Source organism: Apteryx rowi, unplaced genomic scaffold (assembly GCF_003343035.1).
Source record: "Apteryx rowi isolate R43461 unplaced genomic scaffold, aptRow1 scaffold_135, whole genome shotgun sequence".
In the NCBI taxonomy this organism is placed as follows: domain Eukaryota; kingdom Metazoa; phylum Chordata; class Aves; order Apterygiformes; family Apterygidae; genus Apteryx; species Apteryx rowi.
The window spans coordinates 433,108-451,361 of NW_020447586.1; the positions used below are offsets into that span (position 1 = coordinate 433,108).

Here is an 18,254-nt window from a genome sequence, read left to right on the forward strand (position 1 = left end):
AGGGCACCTGAACCTTACGGTAGAGTCTACATGGTCAATGACTCAGGGGAAAAGGAGTGGTTCATGACGGCTTATAAAGGCATAGGGTAACAACCCGATCCTACATCATACTGGCAAAGGGGCAATTGAAAACTGAACACTAGAAAGACTAAAGGGTAGAATTAGATACTATTGTATTGGATAGCTAATCAAACGGTTGTTACTGTTTCACCTCTTGCTCCATCTATAATGGCAACTTTACAATGTTTTAGACCACTATATACTTTTACTCTGTATGTTAAAACCCTATGCATTGCTAGGCAGCCTAGAGGCATGAACATTAAACTGGCATACACGTAACTACCTACATGTGTTCAAGGGGTGAGTACGGTGGCTGGCCCAGAAGACTACTGTACAAAGAGTTAGTGATGACACATAATGCCCAGTCCAAGTGTATGTCTCCGTATCTTGAACACCGTGTGACCACTATTTAATCCTAACAAATGCGTAGTTAACAAATGTAATCAATGTGTACTTAATCATCAGCATGCGTGTACTGCATTGTTCTGTCCACTTGAAATATTACATGCACTTGTTCAGGAACTGTAGGTTTATTAATGAGACAAAAATATTAGGGCATATTGCCCAAGGGACTCTTCGGAGCTAAATCCACATTTCAGACCCAATTACAGATTAATCAATCACTGACAGCATTGTAAGCCAGACTCTCTAAGAGTGCAAGTGAACACAGAGCTGATGAGCCTCACCACGGACAGGATCTGCACAGCACGCCATGCCCTGAGCAGAGGTCTGTCTGATGCTCTCTCATTTCAGGGTTCCCAGCGCTGGAAGGGACATAGGCTTCTATAACTTGCTATCACCTTTTCAGAGATATTAATGAACAGTTATCTGTCTTGAAAGCATTTGTGCCTTTCTTGGTGCGATCTGAGAAGAATTGGCACCTCCTGGTGCAAAACACAGTCGAAGTTATCCAAGTGTTTTGCAGTATTTCACATACTAGAGCATACCAGCTGGTAAAAATCTTCTCAGAATAGTGCTCAGATTTTTCTCCTGCTCCTCCTCTCTCCTTTCCTAAATGCTCAAAGGTAGGGAAAAAGATAAAACTAAACACAGCATCTTCTGCAATCCCATTTTCTTTCTGCACTTCCCCAGAGCTAAATTCTATTTTTCTAACTGTGAAGAGCATGGGCAGAAGATATAAGCATACGGAATCCATCCACAAGGACTACAGTTATCAGCAAGCAAGCCCTGGTCCACATGTTCCATTATTGCTTGCCAGACAGTCACTGCCATTAAAGTTGGAAATAAAATCCTTAATGAAACAGACATGGAAGAACTTTTGAAACCAAGCATTACCGTGTCAGCTCCAGATTCACAAAGAACAACCCAAAGGATCCCACTAACCAGAGCATATTAACAGTAGTATGTTCTTTATTAATTCACGGCTTTCCTCTATACTTTAATATTTTCCATTTAAAAAAAAAAAGAAAGAAAGAAAAAAAAAAATACGGTGTAACCTTGACAGTGGTTTGCATATACAGAGAGAAGACTTTTGGTACGCTTCTGTCCTTGTCAACAACCTAGAACTCTCTTCGTGCCTAATGTACTCTACCTTATTCTCTTGTGCAAGTTCACATTTTTCAAAGAAAAACAACAGATTAATAGGCTGTCTGATGTGGAAGTTATATCTTAAATTAGAGAGGAATCTTGTCTTCGAAGAAACACAGCCCACTCCTCTAAAAGACAATGAATGGCAGATACATGGTATATAATTAATTCACCAGCATAGCTGATATACAACTACTATGAAAGCTATTTAAGACAGTATTTGGAAAAGAAAAAATTACCGTGGCCTGAGATAAAGACTTTATGATCTTTGGAAATAACTATAATCTCATGATTGTCACAGGTCTCTCCATAAAACTCATTCACCCACATGTGAAAGGGAAACACACACAACTCAGCCAGCACTACTAAGTGCCTTTTTAAAAAAAAGAAACCTGAAAGACTGAAGAACACACCTATTCAGCACCAGAACATTTCACTTTGTATTTTATTTTAACAATCCAGTCTGCTTGACACTGTAACACCTTTCCTAAAGGATGAATTTTTAGCAGGTGATTTCCCACCAGCACTTTCTCCTGGGAGTCCTTACTCTCTTGAAACCAATGCATTTATGGAGGTCTTGTTTCCATGAGAACATATTTTTCCAGTGTATCTAAAAACCTCTTTAAAAAGTCTGTATTTTATTGTAGATGTTTCAAGAAAATTAGCTCAAGCTGTCATGTTAAAAAAATACTGACATGCTTATACACACACACACACACACACACACATTTATTCAAGCTGAAGTTCCTTAAACAATTAATTAGAGTTCCTTTCACTCCATCTGAAAGAAGGCATTCAGAAACAGTACATACATGAACTTTTTTTCCAAATTAGGTATGAAGTCAGAGCATGAAAAATTCTGCACAATAGTCTGTGTACTTCAACTAAGAGCACCAACCCTGGCAGTGAAGTCAAGTATTTATTCAGTATTTGTCCTGCCTACAACGGCTGTACAGCAAAAGCTGGAAACTATTAGGCATGCTTATCTTCCACAGATGTCCAGCTTCAGATTCAAAGTGACTTTAAAAAAGAAAGTATTCTGTGATACTCCTTTGAGCTCCTTTGGGTGTTTGTGATAATTTATTCTTTTATTATGAAAATATTCCAAATAAAATGTAAAGATAATGGAAAAATCACAAAATGTTCAAAGACCAAAGTGAACTTTCCTGTAAGACATACTGAATAGCTTCCCCAAGTTGGAACGAAAGCATTTAACAATTCATACTATGTGCAACTAAACTCTGCAGAATGACCTCTTTTTCATTGACTAGTCATTTCATAAGCAGCCCATCTTAAAAAAATAAGTTTAATAATTGCAATTTAGAAGCAATACTCATCTTTTACCCTGTATCTCAAAACTCAATCCCACTTTCTTCAGAGCTACATGCTGCTACTTCCATCTGCCCTGTAGCTTCCTCCCAGAAATAAAAACATAAAAACTGCCATACTAAATCAGACTGAAAAGTCTGTATATTCTAAGAAATGTGGCAGACATTTCCAGAAATAATACAATATCCTGCAATATCCTTTCAGCTTCAACCATGTAGAAGCTTCTCAAATTGGCAGCATGTTTAAGTAGCCACCAGGTTTGCCATTATAGCAGTTCCCACTGCTGTCACTAGCTAACGCTGTAGCATCTTCAAGTTGTCCTACAAAGGAGACATGAAGCTAGCTGGTATTCCATCACAACCATTTAGTTTTGCCTTTATGAAGAGAATTGTATATAGCAGAACTGAGCCTTAAACACAAAATCCATGGGCTGAATTTACACGGACCAACCTGCTGAAGCAAGGTCGCCAGCTAATTCAGACCAGCGCTACCACAGCTACCACAGAGGCTAGGCGCAGATTTGGGGCACCAGGGCATGTCTCCCGTATGCGGACCCTCGAAACCCACCAGCAGACTTCAAATACCTCCAGAGACAGCCGTCCTCCCCCCACACATCGGGGCACCAGCCCTTGCCAATGGGCTCTGCGGACGCAGGAGGGCAGGTTTGGCTGACTGAGCTACTTCTGCTACTCAAAACGGCTCCCAGAGACAGGGCTCAGCTCAGATGGTTGTGGCTGTTGGGCCAGGTTTAAACCAGGAGGGAGAAGCACCATCTACTAAGAAGGCACAAGCAGAGTTAGCACAACCATTATCATTTCCCAGGGGGGACATGATCATGCAAAGCAGCACATCCCCTCTCCAGCTACCACAGCATCTGCCCTGGCTCTGGAGGTCATTAAGCTAACCAAGCTCGTTTGCACTGTTCCTTTCAATGGGAAAAGGGGATTTTTATTTGATATTACAACATCATGTTTAGGATAGCACAGTTTTCCAGTAGCAACAGGATTAATATATACTTGTAGTGTATATATTAGGGTATAATAAGATTAATGTGTACTTACAGATTTTAGGAAAAGTAAAATATGTTGTTAGTTGGAAGCTCAATACTTGAAAATGGCTGAAGATAACACTGACCTGGGAGTACTAACCAAATGCAAAAAAAAAAAAAAAAAAAAAAAAAGATAAAAAAAAAAAAAAAAAAAAAAAGATAATGAGCTTACAGTACAATGAAGCTGTAAAAATGGTAAATGTAATCTTGAGTCACAGTAGTAAAGCTATTTTCAGTAAAGGAAACACAGATGCTGTTGTATAAACTACAGCCGAGTTTGTGGATGTAGCACTATGCCTTATTCTGATCACAAGTTTTTAGAAAATTTAGAGTGAGGCAGGGTCTCAGAAGAAGGGTCATTAAGAGGAGGAACAGAAAGCATGGATCCTTTCGCCTAAGGAAACAACAGCTCCAGGCATTTATTAGGGGCAAGCACCTGGGTGGAAACAAGAACTTTCTAAGAGAAAAGGTAACAACAGGCACAAGAACAAATGGCTCTAAACTGGCCATAAAGAAGTTAAGAAGCTACTTATTAAAACAATCAGATTTTTTAACAGTCTTCCAGCAGCACAGCATAGGTAAATACCCCCCCCTTCTTTTTTTAAAAAAGACAGAGATCAGTAAGTTTATTAAAGGAATGACGGGAGGCGATGCTTGTACTAACAGAAGAGTGTAACTAGTGTATTCCCACAAGAGCCCTTCCAGTCTTACAAGGGCTCCAAAGAACATGTCTCCAAATCTAAAAGCTACAGAGCAATTCAACCCAAGAGCCAAAGATTAAATCCAGCTCTAACAATCCCATAGCTGGAAGTAGGGGGAAGGGTATTTAAATTCTGAAAATGTGTTGGAAGTTTAAGGAATCTTAATATAGTATTAAAGAAATGAACAAGAAATATATATATATATCCTTCAAATGAGTGCTTTAGCTGTCAGTAAGACTAAAACAGTACATATACCTCAATACTGTACTTTAAGCACTGATGATCCTAATTGACCTTGGTGACATTTTAAAGGTTGAATTTTATTGAACAAAGACAAGAGAATCTTTCATGGTTTTGGTATATCCAAGGCAGAGAAGGAAGGACACTCCTGAACATAAGCACAGTAGGGAGAAAAAAGCATTTGAGTTATGCTTCAAAAATGGCTGCGTTTGTGTGGTACTTGCAAATTTTTCCTCCTAACATACTATTTAGGAATCATTTCTTGCTCAGATTTGGAGCAAATAAAAGCCACCATGTGATCAACAAGTATGTTCTAAAAACAGTAAATGATACATTTTAAGGCTTAAAAGTTCAGTACAAGCAATTTAGAAGCAAATTTTTTATCAGAAAAATTTTTACTTGCAGTCCTCAATATACTTTCCATGGAAGCTAAAAGCATTTAACAGCTTGCAGCATCAAACCAATCTCCCTGGAAAAACCTTCATGTTTTATAAAGTTAGCTTAAAAAAAAGAAAGAAAARGAAAAAAAAAACAACTAAGAACATGTTTACAAGGGCAGATTCAGAAATACACAGCTGCACAAAATGCTCCAGCACACGCGCTTTAAGGCGGTCGGCATTAGAACACAATCCTAGGTACTCATCAGCTTTAGTCCTTAACACCAACACAAGTTGTGCAAGAACATCCAAATGAAAMACAGGCCTTCTAGCATCAGTTAGTCAACCAATCCTGCAGCAACCAATTAGTTCTTAAGCAACGTGAAAGCATAAAAATTGGTTCCAGGCATTGAGGTCTCTTAAATATTTCCTTACTCTGTGCGAATCAATGGAAATACCATCTTCCTAAATACAATAGTGTTTCTGTCTTACTATCTGTACTGACGAACAAATGCCAAAAAAGCCCTAGGCCTAGCCCTGGACATCTCTCATTACTATGCATTTAACCTTAATGAACAAAGAATAAAAACTGCACTAGAAAATACACATTTTTTTTCCTTGAAATAAGAAAAAAAAAACAAACAGAGCAACAATATATGATTCTAGCCTTGTATTATTCAATAAACTTCCTCTTGCCATATAATTGATATATTTAAGATAGTAAGTATTTTTACTACATGCTCCCTGTATGATCATAATGGATGCAGTAAGGAAAAAAAAAAAGTCAATTAATTTGTCAATTAATTTGCATGAGGTAGTATTGTGTCTCCAGAGAAAGATTTATTTTGATCAACCCTATTAGCAGAATTGTGACCAAACATAAATAAATGAGGTCAACAAGTAAACCATGAATCCCTTCTCCCCCACACAGGGCATCACATTTTACTACCTTCCTTCAGGTTTCAAAGGACACAAAGCGTAGCTACTGAAGGTGACACAGATATTAAAGTTGCAATGAAATTATTAGTTGGTTGTTTTCCAGTTAGCTGTACCAGAGATGTAAGAATGGAGCTTCCAAATACATCTTTTCAAAGGCCATTTCCAAGGGAAACAGCAGGTCTCCAAATGATATTTAGCAATGGAAAATTAACAATGAGGTTATTTTACTAAAATTATGAGTTCAGTACTAAAGTAAATATTCCAGCCGGCACAGCTATTTTAAACCAAGATGAGGTCCTAAAGGGAAGCTCCTGCACTTCTGGAGTTACTTGCAGAAATGTTACTATTGCAGCATATTTCCAGATGTTAGAGTAGGTACCACCAGTGTTCAAATACATGAAAAATTTGAGCGCTCCTATTTAATCAAGCCAATAACTAACCTACATTCAAGAACAGACTGTGCAGATATTTAACGTGGTTGTTTCAAGGACCTCAGTTACCTTCTCCCCTTCCGAACTAGCGCACTTGTATCAGCAATCTCTCAGCAGCACGCTCAGTTAATGGAAACCCTTTTCGGATCAACAGGGGAGCCTCGGTGCTTTCACATCCCTCAACACACTTGCACAACACGGTGATCAGTAAGTAAACACTACGGAAGATGCCTGGGGTTGGATCCTCTGTCCGACAGACACAGACCGACATCACAGCATCGGAGTCTCGCCCAGAGGTGGGTGAGGGTCCTACGCTCCCAAAGGCATTCAAACAGCGCAGTTGTTAATCACCACTCCATCAATAGCACATCACCACAGGCTCCAGAAACAGCTGGTGAGGATGAAGGACCCAATCATGAGCCACTGTTGGCTGCAGCTCTTCTCCAAGACAAGATGCTCCACTCAGTGAAGGAAAGACGGTCTATTTTTCCACCCTACCTCCTTCCAGCATCTCCTCCTACATCTAGCATTGTGCACAGCTAAAATAAAGTCACCCACGTTCTAACAGTCTTCCCATTAGGAAGCTCGGCCTAGGTTGGGGTAGTTAGTGAGCATACTGAGGAAACACACCTAGCCCTTATTCATCGAAGGCACTCTGCCCCAAGAAAAAAAATCACACATCCCTTAGATACGTCTCCTATGACAACTGTCACCTTCCAGCATAAGTGTCAGCAGTATAGCTGGGATAGGAATTTAAGGGGGAGCCTAAAGTAAGGTTTATTCCCAGCGTTAGTACATTAAAAACTAAGGCTAACTGATTTGGTGGGGGGACACGACACAACGGGAGGGAAGTGAATACCCACTTCTCATGACCAGGATGCATTTTAGGAATGCCCAATGCATGGTTTTGGTAAGGAATTCCTCTTTGAAGATACAAACCAGCCTTCATTTCTGCAAAGGGAGAACAGACACACTCTGCAACTCTAAGCAAACCTCAAAGCACCAAGATGCCATAAAACAAACAAACAAGCAAAACCAAACAAACATACACATACAGCTACATGACTCTCTTGGTTATACAAAATACTATAGATCCCAAAATAACCACAACGAAACATTAAGAAAAGTTACTTTTCCCTGTTTTACAATATTTCATATTTTTATTCTTTCACTACAGGCCACTTCCCATAGGTATGTGAATTAGTTCCCTCTATCACATGAGGAAAATATCTTCAAATACAAAAATTTAGAGTACAAGAAGAAAAGAATCCGAGGTAGGTGGAATACCAGCACTGACTTATTTGTTTAACAGGATAGATTTATACCTAACTACTTCTTTTTAAACAACAATTTAAAACCTTAATAGCATTTAATAAAACTGTCAGTGCTTCATTTGCTGAGTTAGGAACCTTCCCAAACGGTTTGTCATTGGCTACATCCGTTCTAGCTAAACTCCCTGACTTCTGGAACTGGGACTCATGCACTTTTGAAAATTCTGCCCAAAACTGATGAAAAGTGACAGAAAAAGTCACTATGTTTTATCATGATCAAAACCAGGAAGCTATGTAATCCTGCTAGGATAAGAGCTGGTCCATAATGTAGCCCCCTTTGGTGATGAAAAGATATTATGGTAATAGATGTGCTACAGCCTGCAGCAAGGAAAATGGAAAGCTCAAAAGCAAAGTTAAATTGAAGCTGGAAGCCAAAACACACACATATACAAATCAAAAAGGTACAGAAATAACTACGAAGAGATATGGGGAAGAAGCTAAAAGCTAAATTCTTAAGCTCTAAAGGAGAGAAACTGCAAGCAATATCCGGCAGTACAGTTCAAAAGCTCCAGAGGAGCCTAACTTTTGCCCCAGGAGCTTGGGTACCTATTAGGTACATGCTTTAAACGCATGCAGTTGTAGCAACAATGTACACACATACATTTGCACCGTACGCCTTGCACAATAGTTGAGGCCATGTATACTTACAGTGCATTCCTTTAATGTATCCAGGGGCATACCTGGAAAAGCTTGGTTACACACGCCATGCCCAGAACAAACACACCCCACCAACAAACACCTCCCCAAGACCAGCAAGAAAGAGTCAAAGGGAGCATCTTTCCTGGAGTTAATATTATTATCCTTCAGACATTAATTTGCTCTTGGATTGTGGTAAAAATAAAGAAATGGGAAGCAGGTTGGGGGGGGGAAAAAAAAGAAAAAAAGAAGAAAAGTTAGGAATCTTTAAAATCTTTCAAAGTATCAAGTGCACCAAAACCAGGCCTGCTCAACCTGGCACATTCCTGTAGAGACTATTTTAGACTTTTTTTTAAAAGTTCCCAAATGTTAGCTTAGTAAAGATAAAAGTTAAACTGACGTGGAGTAAGACCCGTCTTACTATAAAGATGCGCCTTCTTCTCCAAAACACTTAGTTAAAATAAAGGAGAAGGTAACCTCCATTTTCCAGTTTTGCTTCAAGATTAAGTTATTCATAAAATAGCATTAAAAAAAGCCTGTGTCACTTGCCAGGCTGCTTATTCTCCTCCAGAGCCGTCTCAAATTATACTTTAGTTTAAGATGTTGTTTCCAAAAGCATATATACGCTTAAAAAAAAAAAATCTTAAAAGCTGGCCAAGAATCTTTTCTTAGTGTAATATCCAGGAAGCCAAAAATATTACAGGGTAGTGAAGCTACACATATACTTCTTGTCCAGTTTCAAACATGCACCAGAGAGTTACCAACCTGTGGACTGATCTTGAGCTCAAACTATTAGAAGGCATTGGTCAGAGGGAATAAGCTCCTCAAAGGGTAGCAGTTCTTGCTACACTTTAAAACTCTTTTGAATGATGTTATGTAATAAAATCGATACAATATTAAATATTTGAATAAAACCATATTGTTGAGCATATAATACAGCAGCGTATATGATGACTTCTTTTATATACATATACATATATATATATATATAATTATATATATATTATTATATTATAGACACATACACCTTCTCATATGAGCACCAAAAATAGGTGGAAAGCTGTTTGGCAATGATAACCACTGAATAAATAAGGCCTCAAGACCTAAAATGAGCTAGCCACACAGTACACCTAATTGTCTTCTGGTAGAGAATTCCCAAGAGACATACAGAATGGGAAGAATATCTTGAAAGCTTATCCTTCTAAAAAAAGAACCATATCCTATTTCTTCTGCCTAATGAAATATCACAGTAAATGTAAGTGCATTTAATTAGTGCCTATTTCAAATACTTTTCTACAGAAACATTGATTTTTTTTTTAACCCTTATTGTTTATAACTGCCAACTTCTTCCTTTCGGAGCATTTTGTATTTCAGTAGAATCTAGTCTTTTGATCTCAAAGGACATGAAGTTGGAAAGGAAAAGTCAGAAGAAAAGTCAGAAAAAAAGTCATCTTTGTGAGACTTTGCAAGTCAGAACAAGAAAAGAGATTTTAAAAAAACAGTCTAGAAAGAGTAAGAAAAAAAAACAAACTATCAACACTGGGGGTTTGGGGAACGGGAGCAGGAGCAGAGAACCTCTGGAGTATTACAGACTATATACACTTTGACAAGCTCTGTACTATTTGATTTACACGTTAATCTGCAACACACAATTCATCTTCACAAAACTTCAGCAACACAGTTTAACAAAGCTTTTTGTCTAACCACAACCAATAAACACAATCAAACCTGTAAGTCTGAAAGGGAAATGTACACTTCAGAACACCTAGGAAGTGCAAAATTTTGAAGAGAAAGCTAATCCTGGAAATATCTATATAAACTATTGCTCCCAAATGTTTTGACTTGTTTGATTTTAAGGTCAAATATACAAAATAATCTCAGGGTAAAAAGTAATAACATAAAAACATCAGTGTTTCCTAATACATGGTTTCACATTTTCACTTAAAGTACTAAGCACATTGTTGCTCCTAAACCACACCTTAAGTTCTTCATCTGAACGTCTATTAAAATAATAATAATAATAATAATAATAATAATATAGCTTTTTCATTGTATAATGTGGCAGGCACTGTCAAGGGGGACGGTGTGATAGGTTTAAATCGATGACTATTACAATAGCTGTGTCAGAATCACACACTTTAACAGCTAGTCTACTGCACTAGACTTTTACGGAAATATCACCTCAAACGGAGCAAGCCACCAAAGACCCTAAAATAAGAATGCATGAAAGAATGAATAATCACAATTGTAGCAGGGGTCTCCCAAGGTTTAAGGGCAGGAACAGGATGCTCAGACCAGCCTCAGAGTTACTTTCATAAGTGGCCAATTACTGCCACAGACTTGTGCAGCTACCTAATGAAGCCGCCCAAAACCAACAGCCTCACTGGGGTGGTCGTTAGTGTGTAGACAAGGCTGCAAGAAAAACAACTAGTTGCAGGTGCTGCTGCTTCAAAATTGATCACTCCCCTATCCTACATATGCAAAATACCACATTATCTTCATCAGAGTCCAACGCACCTCTAACGCTTGTGTTTGGGCTAATGTTTGGCTCTTGAAGTTTAGTTGGGACCCAGCAACATCTCCATGAAAGAGAGAGAGACAGAAACTTGAATCAAAAATTAAAAGACATCAGGAAGCAAAACTGTTAATAAAAAGGAAAAGATGAAGTGGCTTTAGCAGAAGCAGAGATGGCTTTTAAAGGCTGCAGTACCTCAGGAGATATTCTGCGTGCCAATGCACCGTACAGGGAACGTTTCCGAGCATGTAACTTGATCTGAATAAATATTTGCACACGATGTTTTTCTTTAACTATCAGAAATCAACAATAAAAAGGACATTAAAGAGCTTCATTTTTAAACAAGTATGTTGCAGCAATAGGACTGTATTCTTTCTACAATTCTCATAGAACTTCCCGTATCGCAGTACATAATACCAAAAGGGCAGAAGTACATGGGGTGCTTTGTGTGTAGTTGTAATGCATGTTCCTCTCCTGCAGGAGGGAGAAAAAAGATACCCAAAAGGGAAAGAAAAAAAAAAAAAACTCCAATGTTATAATAAATGTCCCCAATACATTGATGAACCTTTTTACCTTTCCATTTATCATTTTTCATTTCCTGAAATACTCTTCTGCTTCACTGATCCTCAGTAGTTCCACCCTGCCAACGTCTGACTCCCACTGGAATTGTTACAGCCAGCTAATTTATGCCTTGCATTTTATTTTGCCCTTTCGCAGAACTGAACTATTTGGTTTGTCCTGCACATGGACTACAAATTACAAAACGGTCTTTTCAAATCAGAAAAAGCATTAAGGAAAAAAAAAAGAGGGGCGGGCGGGGGAATAAAGCCAGCCTTTTTATCCAAATAGCCCTCTATAGTCAGGTACCTCCTGAATGGCAAAGCAAGAAACATCATACCATCTCAGTTTTTAATTATATTTTTATTTCAGAAGAATAAAATGAGTATGAGTCACTAATGCCAAAGCTAATCTCTGCATTTATTTAAAGAGAAACATTCTTCAGCTTCAAAATTAGGGGAGGAGAGCAGACTAGACTGAAGAATGGATTTTGAAAGCACAGAAGCAGAAGGCCCTTTTTAATCTCTGTTATTGATCTTGGGAAGCAAAAGTTGGTAGCGCCTAACAAAAACAGAGAGATTTCTTTTAGACAAACGTGCACGCTTTATTGCGCCTCAATCATTATAGCATCATCGAAACTGGAGAATAATCACTTAACTAAAATTTAGTAGAAAAAACATATTAGAACCAAGACGGACTTTGTGTAGAAAACAGAAACAAAACCCATCCAAAGTAAGAAGCTTCCAGCAGGTATTTCCTAAAGCAGCAGGGAAATGCCTTTGATTTAGGCTGTAGTCCAGCTACTGATTTCAGCCAACTTGAATGTAGCCTGCTATGGAGATGGGCAGTGTCACCCCATCCTCCTCATTCGTTCCTGACCAACTGCCACCCTCTCCTCTTTCTTTCTGGTGCTGCTGCTCAATAAAGCTTGGTGGTGAGTCCTGACCCAGGTGAAAAAGATCATTTTGGTCAGGTCCAGCTTTTGAGTGGCTCGCTGCTCTGCTCCAGCTCACCACACGGCTGCCCAAATCGTCCCACAACAGGACAGCAACGAAAGGAGCAACCACTCTTAGGCAAAAGCCCATATTGATGCTGCTTTAGAGAAACCATCAAATTGCAACCTGAGGGCAGGGTTTTATCTCCTGCCTCCAGACAAGTGCCCTCAAAACCCTGCTATTAGACTCCCTCTCTCAACAATCTGATGACTAATTCTTTATTTAAAGTGGAGGAGCTTGTTAGGCAGAGGCAGGGAGACTGATCACCTCCAAGGTATGTGGGAGATGCAGGCTTCGGACCTGCCTCCAAGTCTGGGCCAACAGGACCTTAGCTCTGCAGCCTCGCACAGCGCTTCTTGTGCTTGCTCATCCGCACGCCAAAAATCAAAGTGTTAATCCTCTCCTTGCCAGTATGTCATGCAGACAACCTAGCATGGAATTACTGCTTTCTAGCTAGCCCTGAACAGAAGGGGAATGAACCCAGACAGACAGTCCATCTTACCTACACACCTTCAGCCACCCAGCAAAACTCTAGCATTTCAGTTTTTCTCATGAGCACTTCAGTTTCTTCCACCTCCACTCCCCCAAAACAGTTTAAGTTCCAATTCTTGGGGGAAAAAAATAATAATAAAATGATGCAACACTGATTCAATTCTTTTAGAGCTTTTCTATATCTATTAATTTTAATGGAGTTGCATGCAGTTTACATTAGTCTTAAACAACATACACTAAATACAAACTAGGTGTGTTCTCAAAAGCAATGAAGTTCATAAAGACCTACAGCCAAACAGGACTCAGAGTTTAATAGCCTAAACACAGTAAGAAGAGCTCAGGACAAGTTTTGAACTGCCTATGCAGAAAGTATGAGCCTCAATCTTGGGATCTGTACACATGTATTTGAGGAGGGAAAAAAAAAGAAAAAAAAAATCCCCTTCCGTACACAAAGCACGCTGCTGATCTAAAGCAGCCATGAGAAAGCACACAGTAACAGCTTTAATGCCGTAGGGAAAAAAAGAAGTCACACCTAAGACAGTCTAATTTAACAACCTGCAACACCGCAATCAGTTCAGGTGCAGTATCACAGACTGCTTCAAAACAACCTACTAAATAAAGAGATGAAATGATGCCAAAGCACAAATGCAACCTAAGGATCCTTTGGTTTATCAGAAGAGCCAAAGCTCTGCCAAAATTGGAATATTAAGCTCCCAACTCTGCATCATAGCACACACAGAATTTGACCCAATGGACTCTTGCAAAGTGTATGCCTAAAGTAATTCAGATATTTGAAGTTTTTAATATAAAAAGTGGATATCTGAAAACAACAATCTTAAGTAAATCAAAAAAAAAGAGAAAATCAATTTGTCTGCAGAAGTTGTGGTCTGCTTGATAGCATCTCTAAATGGAGGCAGAAGGAAAAACAAGTTTCTTGTGTCTCAAAATGACTGGGTTTTGGTTTCTCACAGTAGGATACACTTTTTCACATCCTCCCCTCCATGGAGATTTAATATTTAAATACTATCCTAAGAATAGCTTTGTCATCATCATTTGTGTACACTGTACAGGCAACAACGTTAAAGATTCTTCTCTCAGACATATCCTGCACCCTAATAAACACCTGATATTGCAATACCTACCATACACCTCTTTAAAATTCTTCATTATATAGTCACAGGGCCTTCAGGAACAACTGACAGTCAAGACCGGTATCACCTTCATTCTAGATCCTGTGAAAACACACAGCCCCTTCCCACAAACTTTACATTCTCAGATCCCAATCCTACCCTGAAAAGGTGAGCTTCTGGGCAGTTGTGTAACTCTGTCTCCAAAACAGAAGAAAATAATTTATTGTTTGCTCTATATCACTTACCCTCAATGTCTGCAGTCAAAGTTTCCCAACATTCAGCATCAGTTACAACCATGGGGATAATTTTATCTACTATCTAGTTTTCTTTCCTTCCCTAGATCTCTCCCCAATATGAGAAACCCGGAAAACAAAGAAAGATCTTCCAAGATACTACTTGGAAGTTAAGACAGAATCGTAATTCTGCTGCCTGATACAGACCAGCAGATGTCAAATACCTCTAAGGATTTTAAAGCTAACGCATTCAGACACAGCCCAAACATATCAGAATATAAGATCAAGTTACAAAATTAGCATACTGTTTAAAAACCTGATTAAGCAGTACCAGTCAAACACTGACACCCACCCACATGGTAAATACCTTCCCCCTTCTACCAGTGTAACCAGTATATTTTTTTAAAACATTGTGACATGCAATATTTATTGAAGCCATTTCTAAAAAACACATTTCTATTGCGGAGAATATGATTCCCACCGCTAATTAATCTACTTAGTAAGCATTAACTACTTAAGATTTACTTTCATTCATCTATTTACATCCACTGTAGCCTACCAAACCCATGTTAAAAAACAGCCACCTTTTCCTGAGCCTTTCAGGAAAACACTAATGCACAAAAACAATTATTTTTCTCGTCTTTTTGTTTTTAATGGCACATAACCTCTTTCAGTGGCCCGTTTAAATGATTTTTCTTGCTTAATGAGGTAGTGCCACAAGGGCAAGCATATATTAATATTAAAGAACCAGTCAAAATAACTGAAGTCATATTCATCATTTTAGCTATCACCCTTTACTCTTTCCGTCAGCATACACTTAGCCTGTCTTGATCTACAAAGATAAATCTTGCCACTACTCACAGCCTTCCCAGTGAAATAGCCACGGGTGCTAGCCACAGCACTGCAATCAAACTTTAATGGTACTGTAACACATCCTTAACATTTTAGAAAATGCTACTACTGAATGAAGTCATTTGTTGCTGAAATAATTTCAGCGTAGTAAAATTTGCTACACTGCTCGTGTCTGTAATGCACATAAGAACAGTGTCAAAAATGTAGAGTGAAATACTGCTAAAAATATAACATGGACACAAGCAGTATAATAAATTTTGTTTCTGCACAAGAAAAAAAAAAACAGCCTGCTTTCACTTTTGAATATAATGAACTCTATTAAAGGGCACTAGAATAATTAAAAAAAAAAAAAGACAGGCAATTTTTCCTCAAATACCACTATGCATTTTAAGAATGCGTGTTGCAGAACAAGAAGATACGCTGCATGATTATACAAAGTGAATTTTAAAAATTCCCATCTTAAAAATGCACACTTAATACAGCAGCATCATGTCAAGGATTATACACAGAAACCCTAAAGGTAGTGCTTTAGCAACTTATAGCATAGCTATACTTAAAACATGGCTTCTTACCAAATGAAAACTGAAAGCTACAAGCAGCAATAAACCCGCAGGCAGCAACGTGCTGCAAATGCCTTGCAGTCTGTAGTCTGCATTCAGCCAGACGCACTAAAATGTAATCATGGTGCAAAGAGGCTTCAGAGACGGTTATGTGCACTGCAAGACGCAAGAGCCTGCAAACAAACATCACACTGCGAGCTGTCGCGACTTACCTCGTAGGACCAAACACACTGGGTTCCCCCGAACCTGCGGACACACCTGCCCACCTCCACGTCCTCGTGGGTGGTGTACATCTCTCGAAGGCACTCGCCGATGTGCGGCACCATCCTGCGGAGCACCTCCCGGCTGAAGATCATCCCTGGTCCGCCCATGCAGAAGTTCTCGCCGGGCTCGAGCCCAAGTTTGCCAAGTTCTTCGATATTCCCCAGACCAGTCTGTCCCAAATACAGGGGTTTACTGCTGTTTAGCGAGCGAAGAAACTCCTCCAATTTTTCACCTGAAAAAGACAAAAGGCTACAATTACTTCTCTTTCTAGCCTGCCAAACGTCTGTTTTTCTGCATCTCAAGCTTTCTTTAAATCTAGCAGGCACTTCAGAGCATCGCAGCCAAGTGACTTCCAATGCAGCATCCGACACCTAACTGAAAACATCCGAGGACAGGTTTACATTTTCCACAGACTCTTCTTTAAGAACATCCCCAACTAATACTGCAATGACACTTTTATTCAGTCAAAAGCCAGAATATGATCAAAACATAATTTTACAAGTAAACCTTGTTCTGTTCAACCTGTGTTGATGGAAAGCACTCCTTTGCTTGTTTAAAACCACTCTCTAGAGCAGGACAGGTTGCCAATATAGTTCCTGGGTGGGGAGGAAGTGTGTGGGGGGGGGAATGTCAGGTATTTACTAGGATGAATTTTTGAAAAGACTGGAGCAAAGCTAGATTAACTAACATCAACCTGTTTGACACAGAATAATTTTCTGTCTGCTCCTCTAGGAGCATGGTAGAACTCAGGCACCTTTGAAAGCACCTCCCGTGGTACACGGTCTACACACTTCTCCTTCAAACACCTTACCTACCTGATGTAAGAAACTGTGATTTAATATTTATACATTTTTAGTATTTTTTGAAGTTTAGAGTTGGTGGATGTGTTTAACTAGGCTCCAGTTAAAGAAGAGTTCACCTCAAGGCAGAGATGAGCCCAAAGAAAAGAGTGACTGCTTTTAAGCCTGCAACTAAACGTGTGTGTTTTGTGTGTGTGTATACATATATATACACACACACACATACATATGTGTATGTCTGTATGTATATATCTCACAGACAAATGACAGCTGGCAAGTAAGCAGTCCATTAAATCATTCAAACAAACCAAGTGACAAACAGGGAAGTCTGCAGTTACCTCAAGTTAACTTTCAACAGACTGCACTATGCTCACACCCTAGGCTTATGCTTACAGCATCAGCTTTTGGAGGTCTTTTTGTTTTGTTTTGTTTTCTTGCTAAGAGCAGTACCCTGCACGAATAGCAGTGATTTTTCTCTCTCTCTCAGAAGGCAGCCCTCCTCCCCGGGCAGCCTCACACGCGCCCAAAGGAGGCTGGTTGCCAGCACGCCGCTTTCCAGCGCCGCTATAAAACTCGCATGGAAATACGGGAAACAGTTCGCAGAGACGCGCAGCAAAGTGCGGCGGCGGCTCTGCGAGCAGCCTGGAAAGGCTGCGTTTGCCCGGTTAAAGCGAACCTCAGCGAGCCAACCGGGAACTTTTATTAGTAGTTTTAAATAAATAAATAAATATATAAGTGAGGCGCGTAAAAGCAGAGTCTCGGGACCGAACTGAAGCCGGCAGCCAACGGCGGGGCGGGACTGCCCCCCTCGGGCCGCACGGCCGCGCCGCCCCGCACCTGCGGCCGGAGCCGCCCGCGCTAGCCCCCCACCCCCCCACCCCCGGCTGCCCCCCCCCCTTTAATGTAGACGTCGTCGTCGGCCCTCATGAACCACTCGTACTTGTCCAGGTAGTGGTCGTGCATGTACTTGATCATCATGAAGGACTTCTTCTGCGGCGGGTAGGAGTCGTCCACGCCGGGCAGCGCCACGACGGGCAGCGGCGGCGGCCCCGGCGGCGCGGCCGAGCCCTGGCTGGAGAAGAACTCCACGCGGCCCGGCACCGAGGGCGCCCACGTCCGCTGCGCCGCCACCGCCCGGCTGCCCAGGTACTTCTGCGCCGTCATCACCCCCACGTAGAGGAAGTTGCGGGGCCCGGCGCAGCCCGCCGCGCCCCC

The 18,254-nt window shown here is 40.1% G+C and overlaps 1 protein-coding gene across 1 annotated transcript in view; it reads right to left on the reverse strand.

Moving 5' to 3' along the window:
- The window catches only part of CHSY3 (chondroitin sulfate synthase 3), a 162,528-nt gene extending 144,280 nt beyond the window's left edge, over positions 1-18,248 (reverse strand). The window contains exons 1-2 of the mRNA XM_026056980.1: positions 17,918-18,248; positions 16,188-16,471 (exon numbers count right to left, since the gene is read on the reverse strand). Of these exons, the coding sequence (XP_025912765.1) occupies positions 16,188-16,471; positions 17,918-18,203 (570 nt within the window). The 5' untranslated portion in view covers positions 18,204-18,248. The remainder of the gene's footprint in view (positions 1-16,187; positions 16,472-17,917) is intronic.
- Positions 18,249-18,254: the final 6 nt, after the last annotated feature.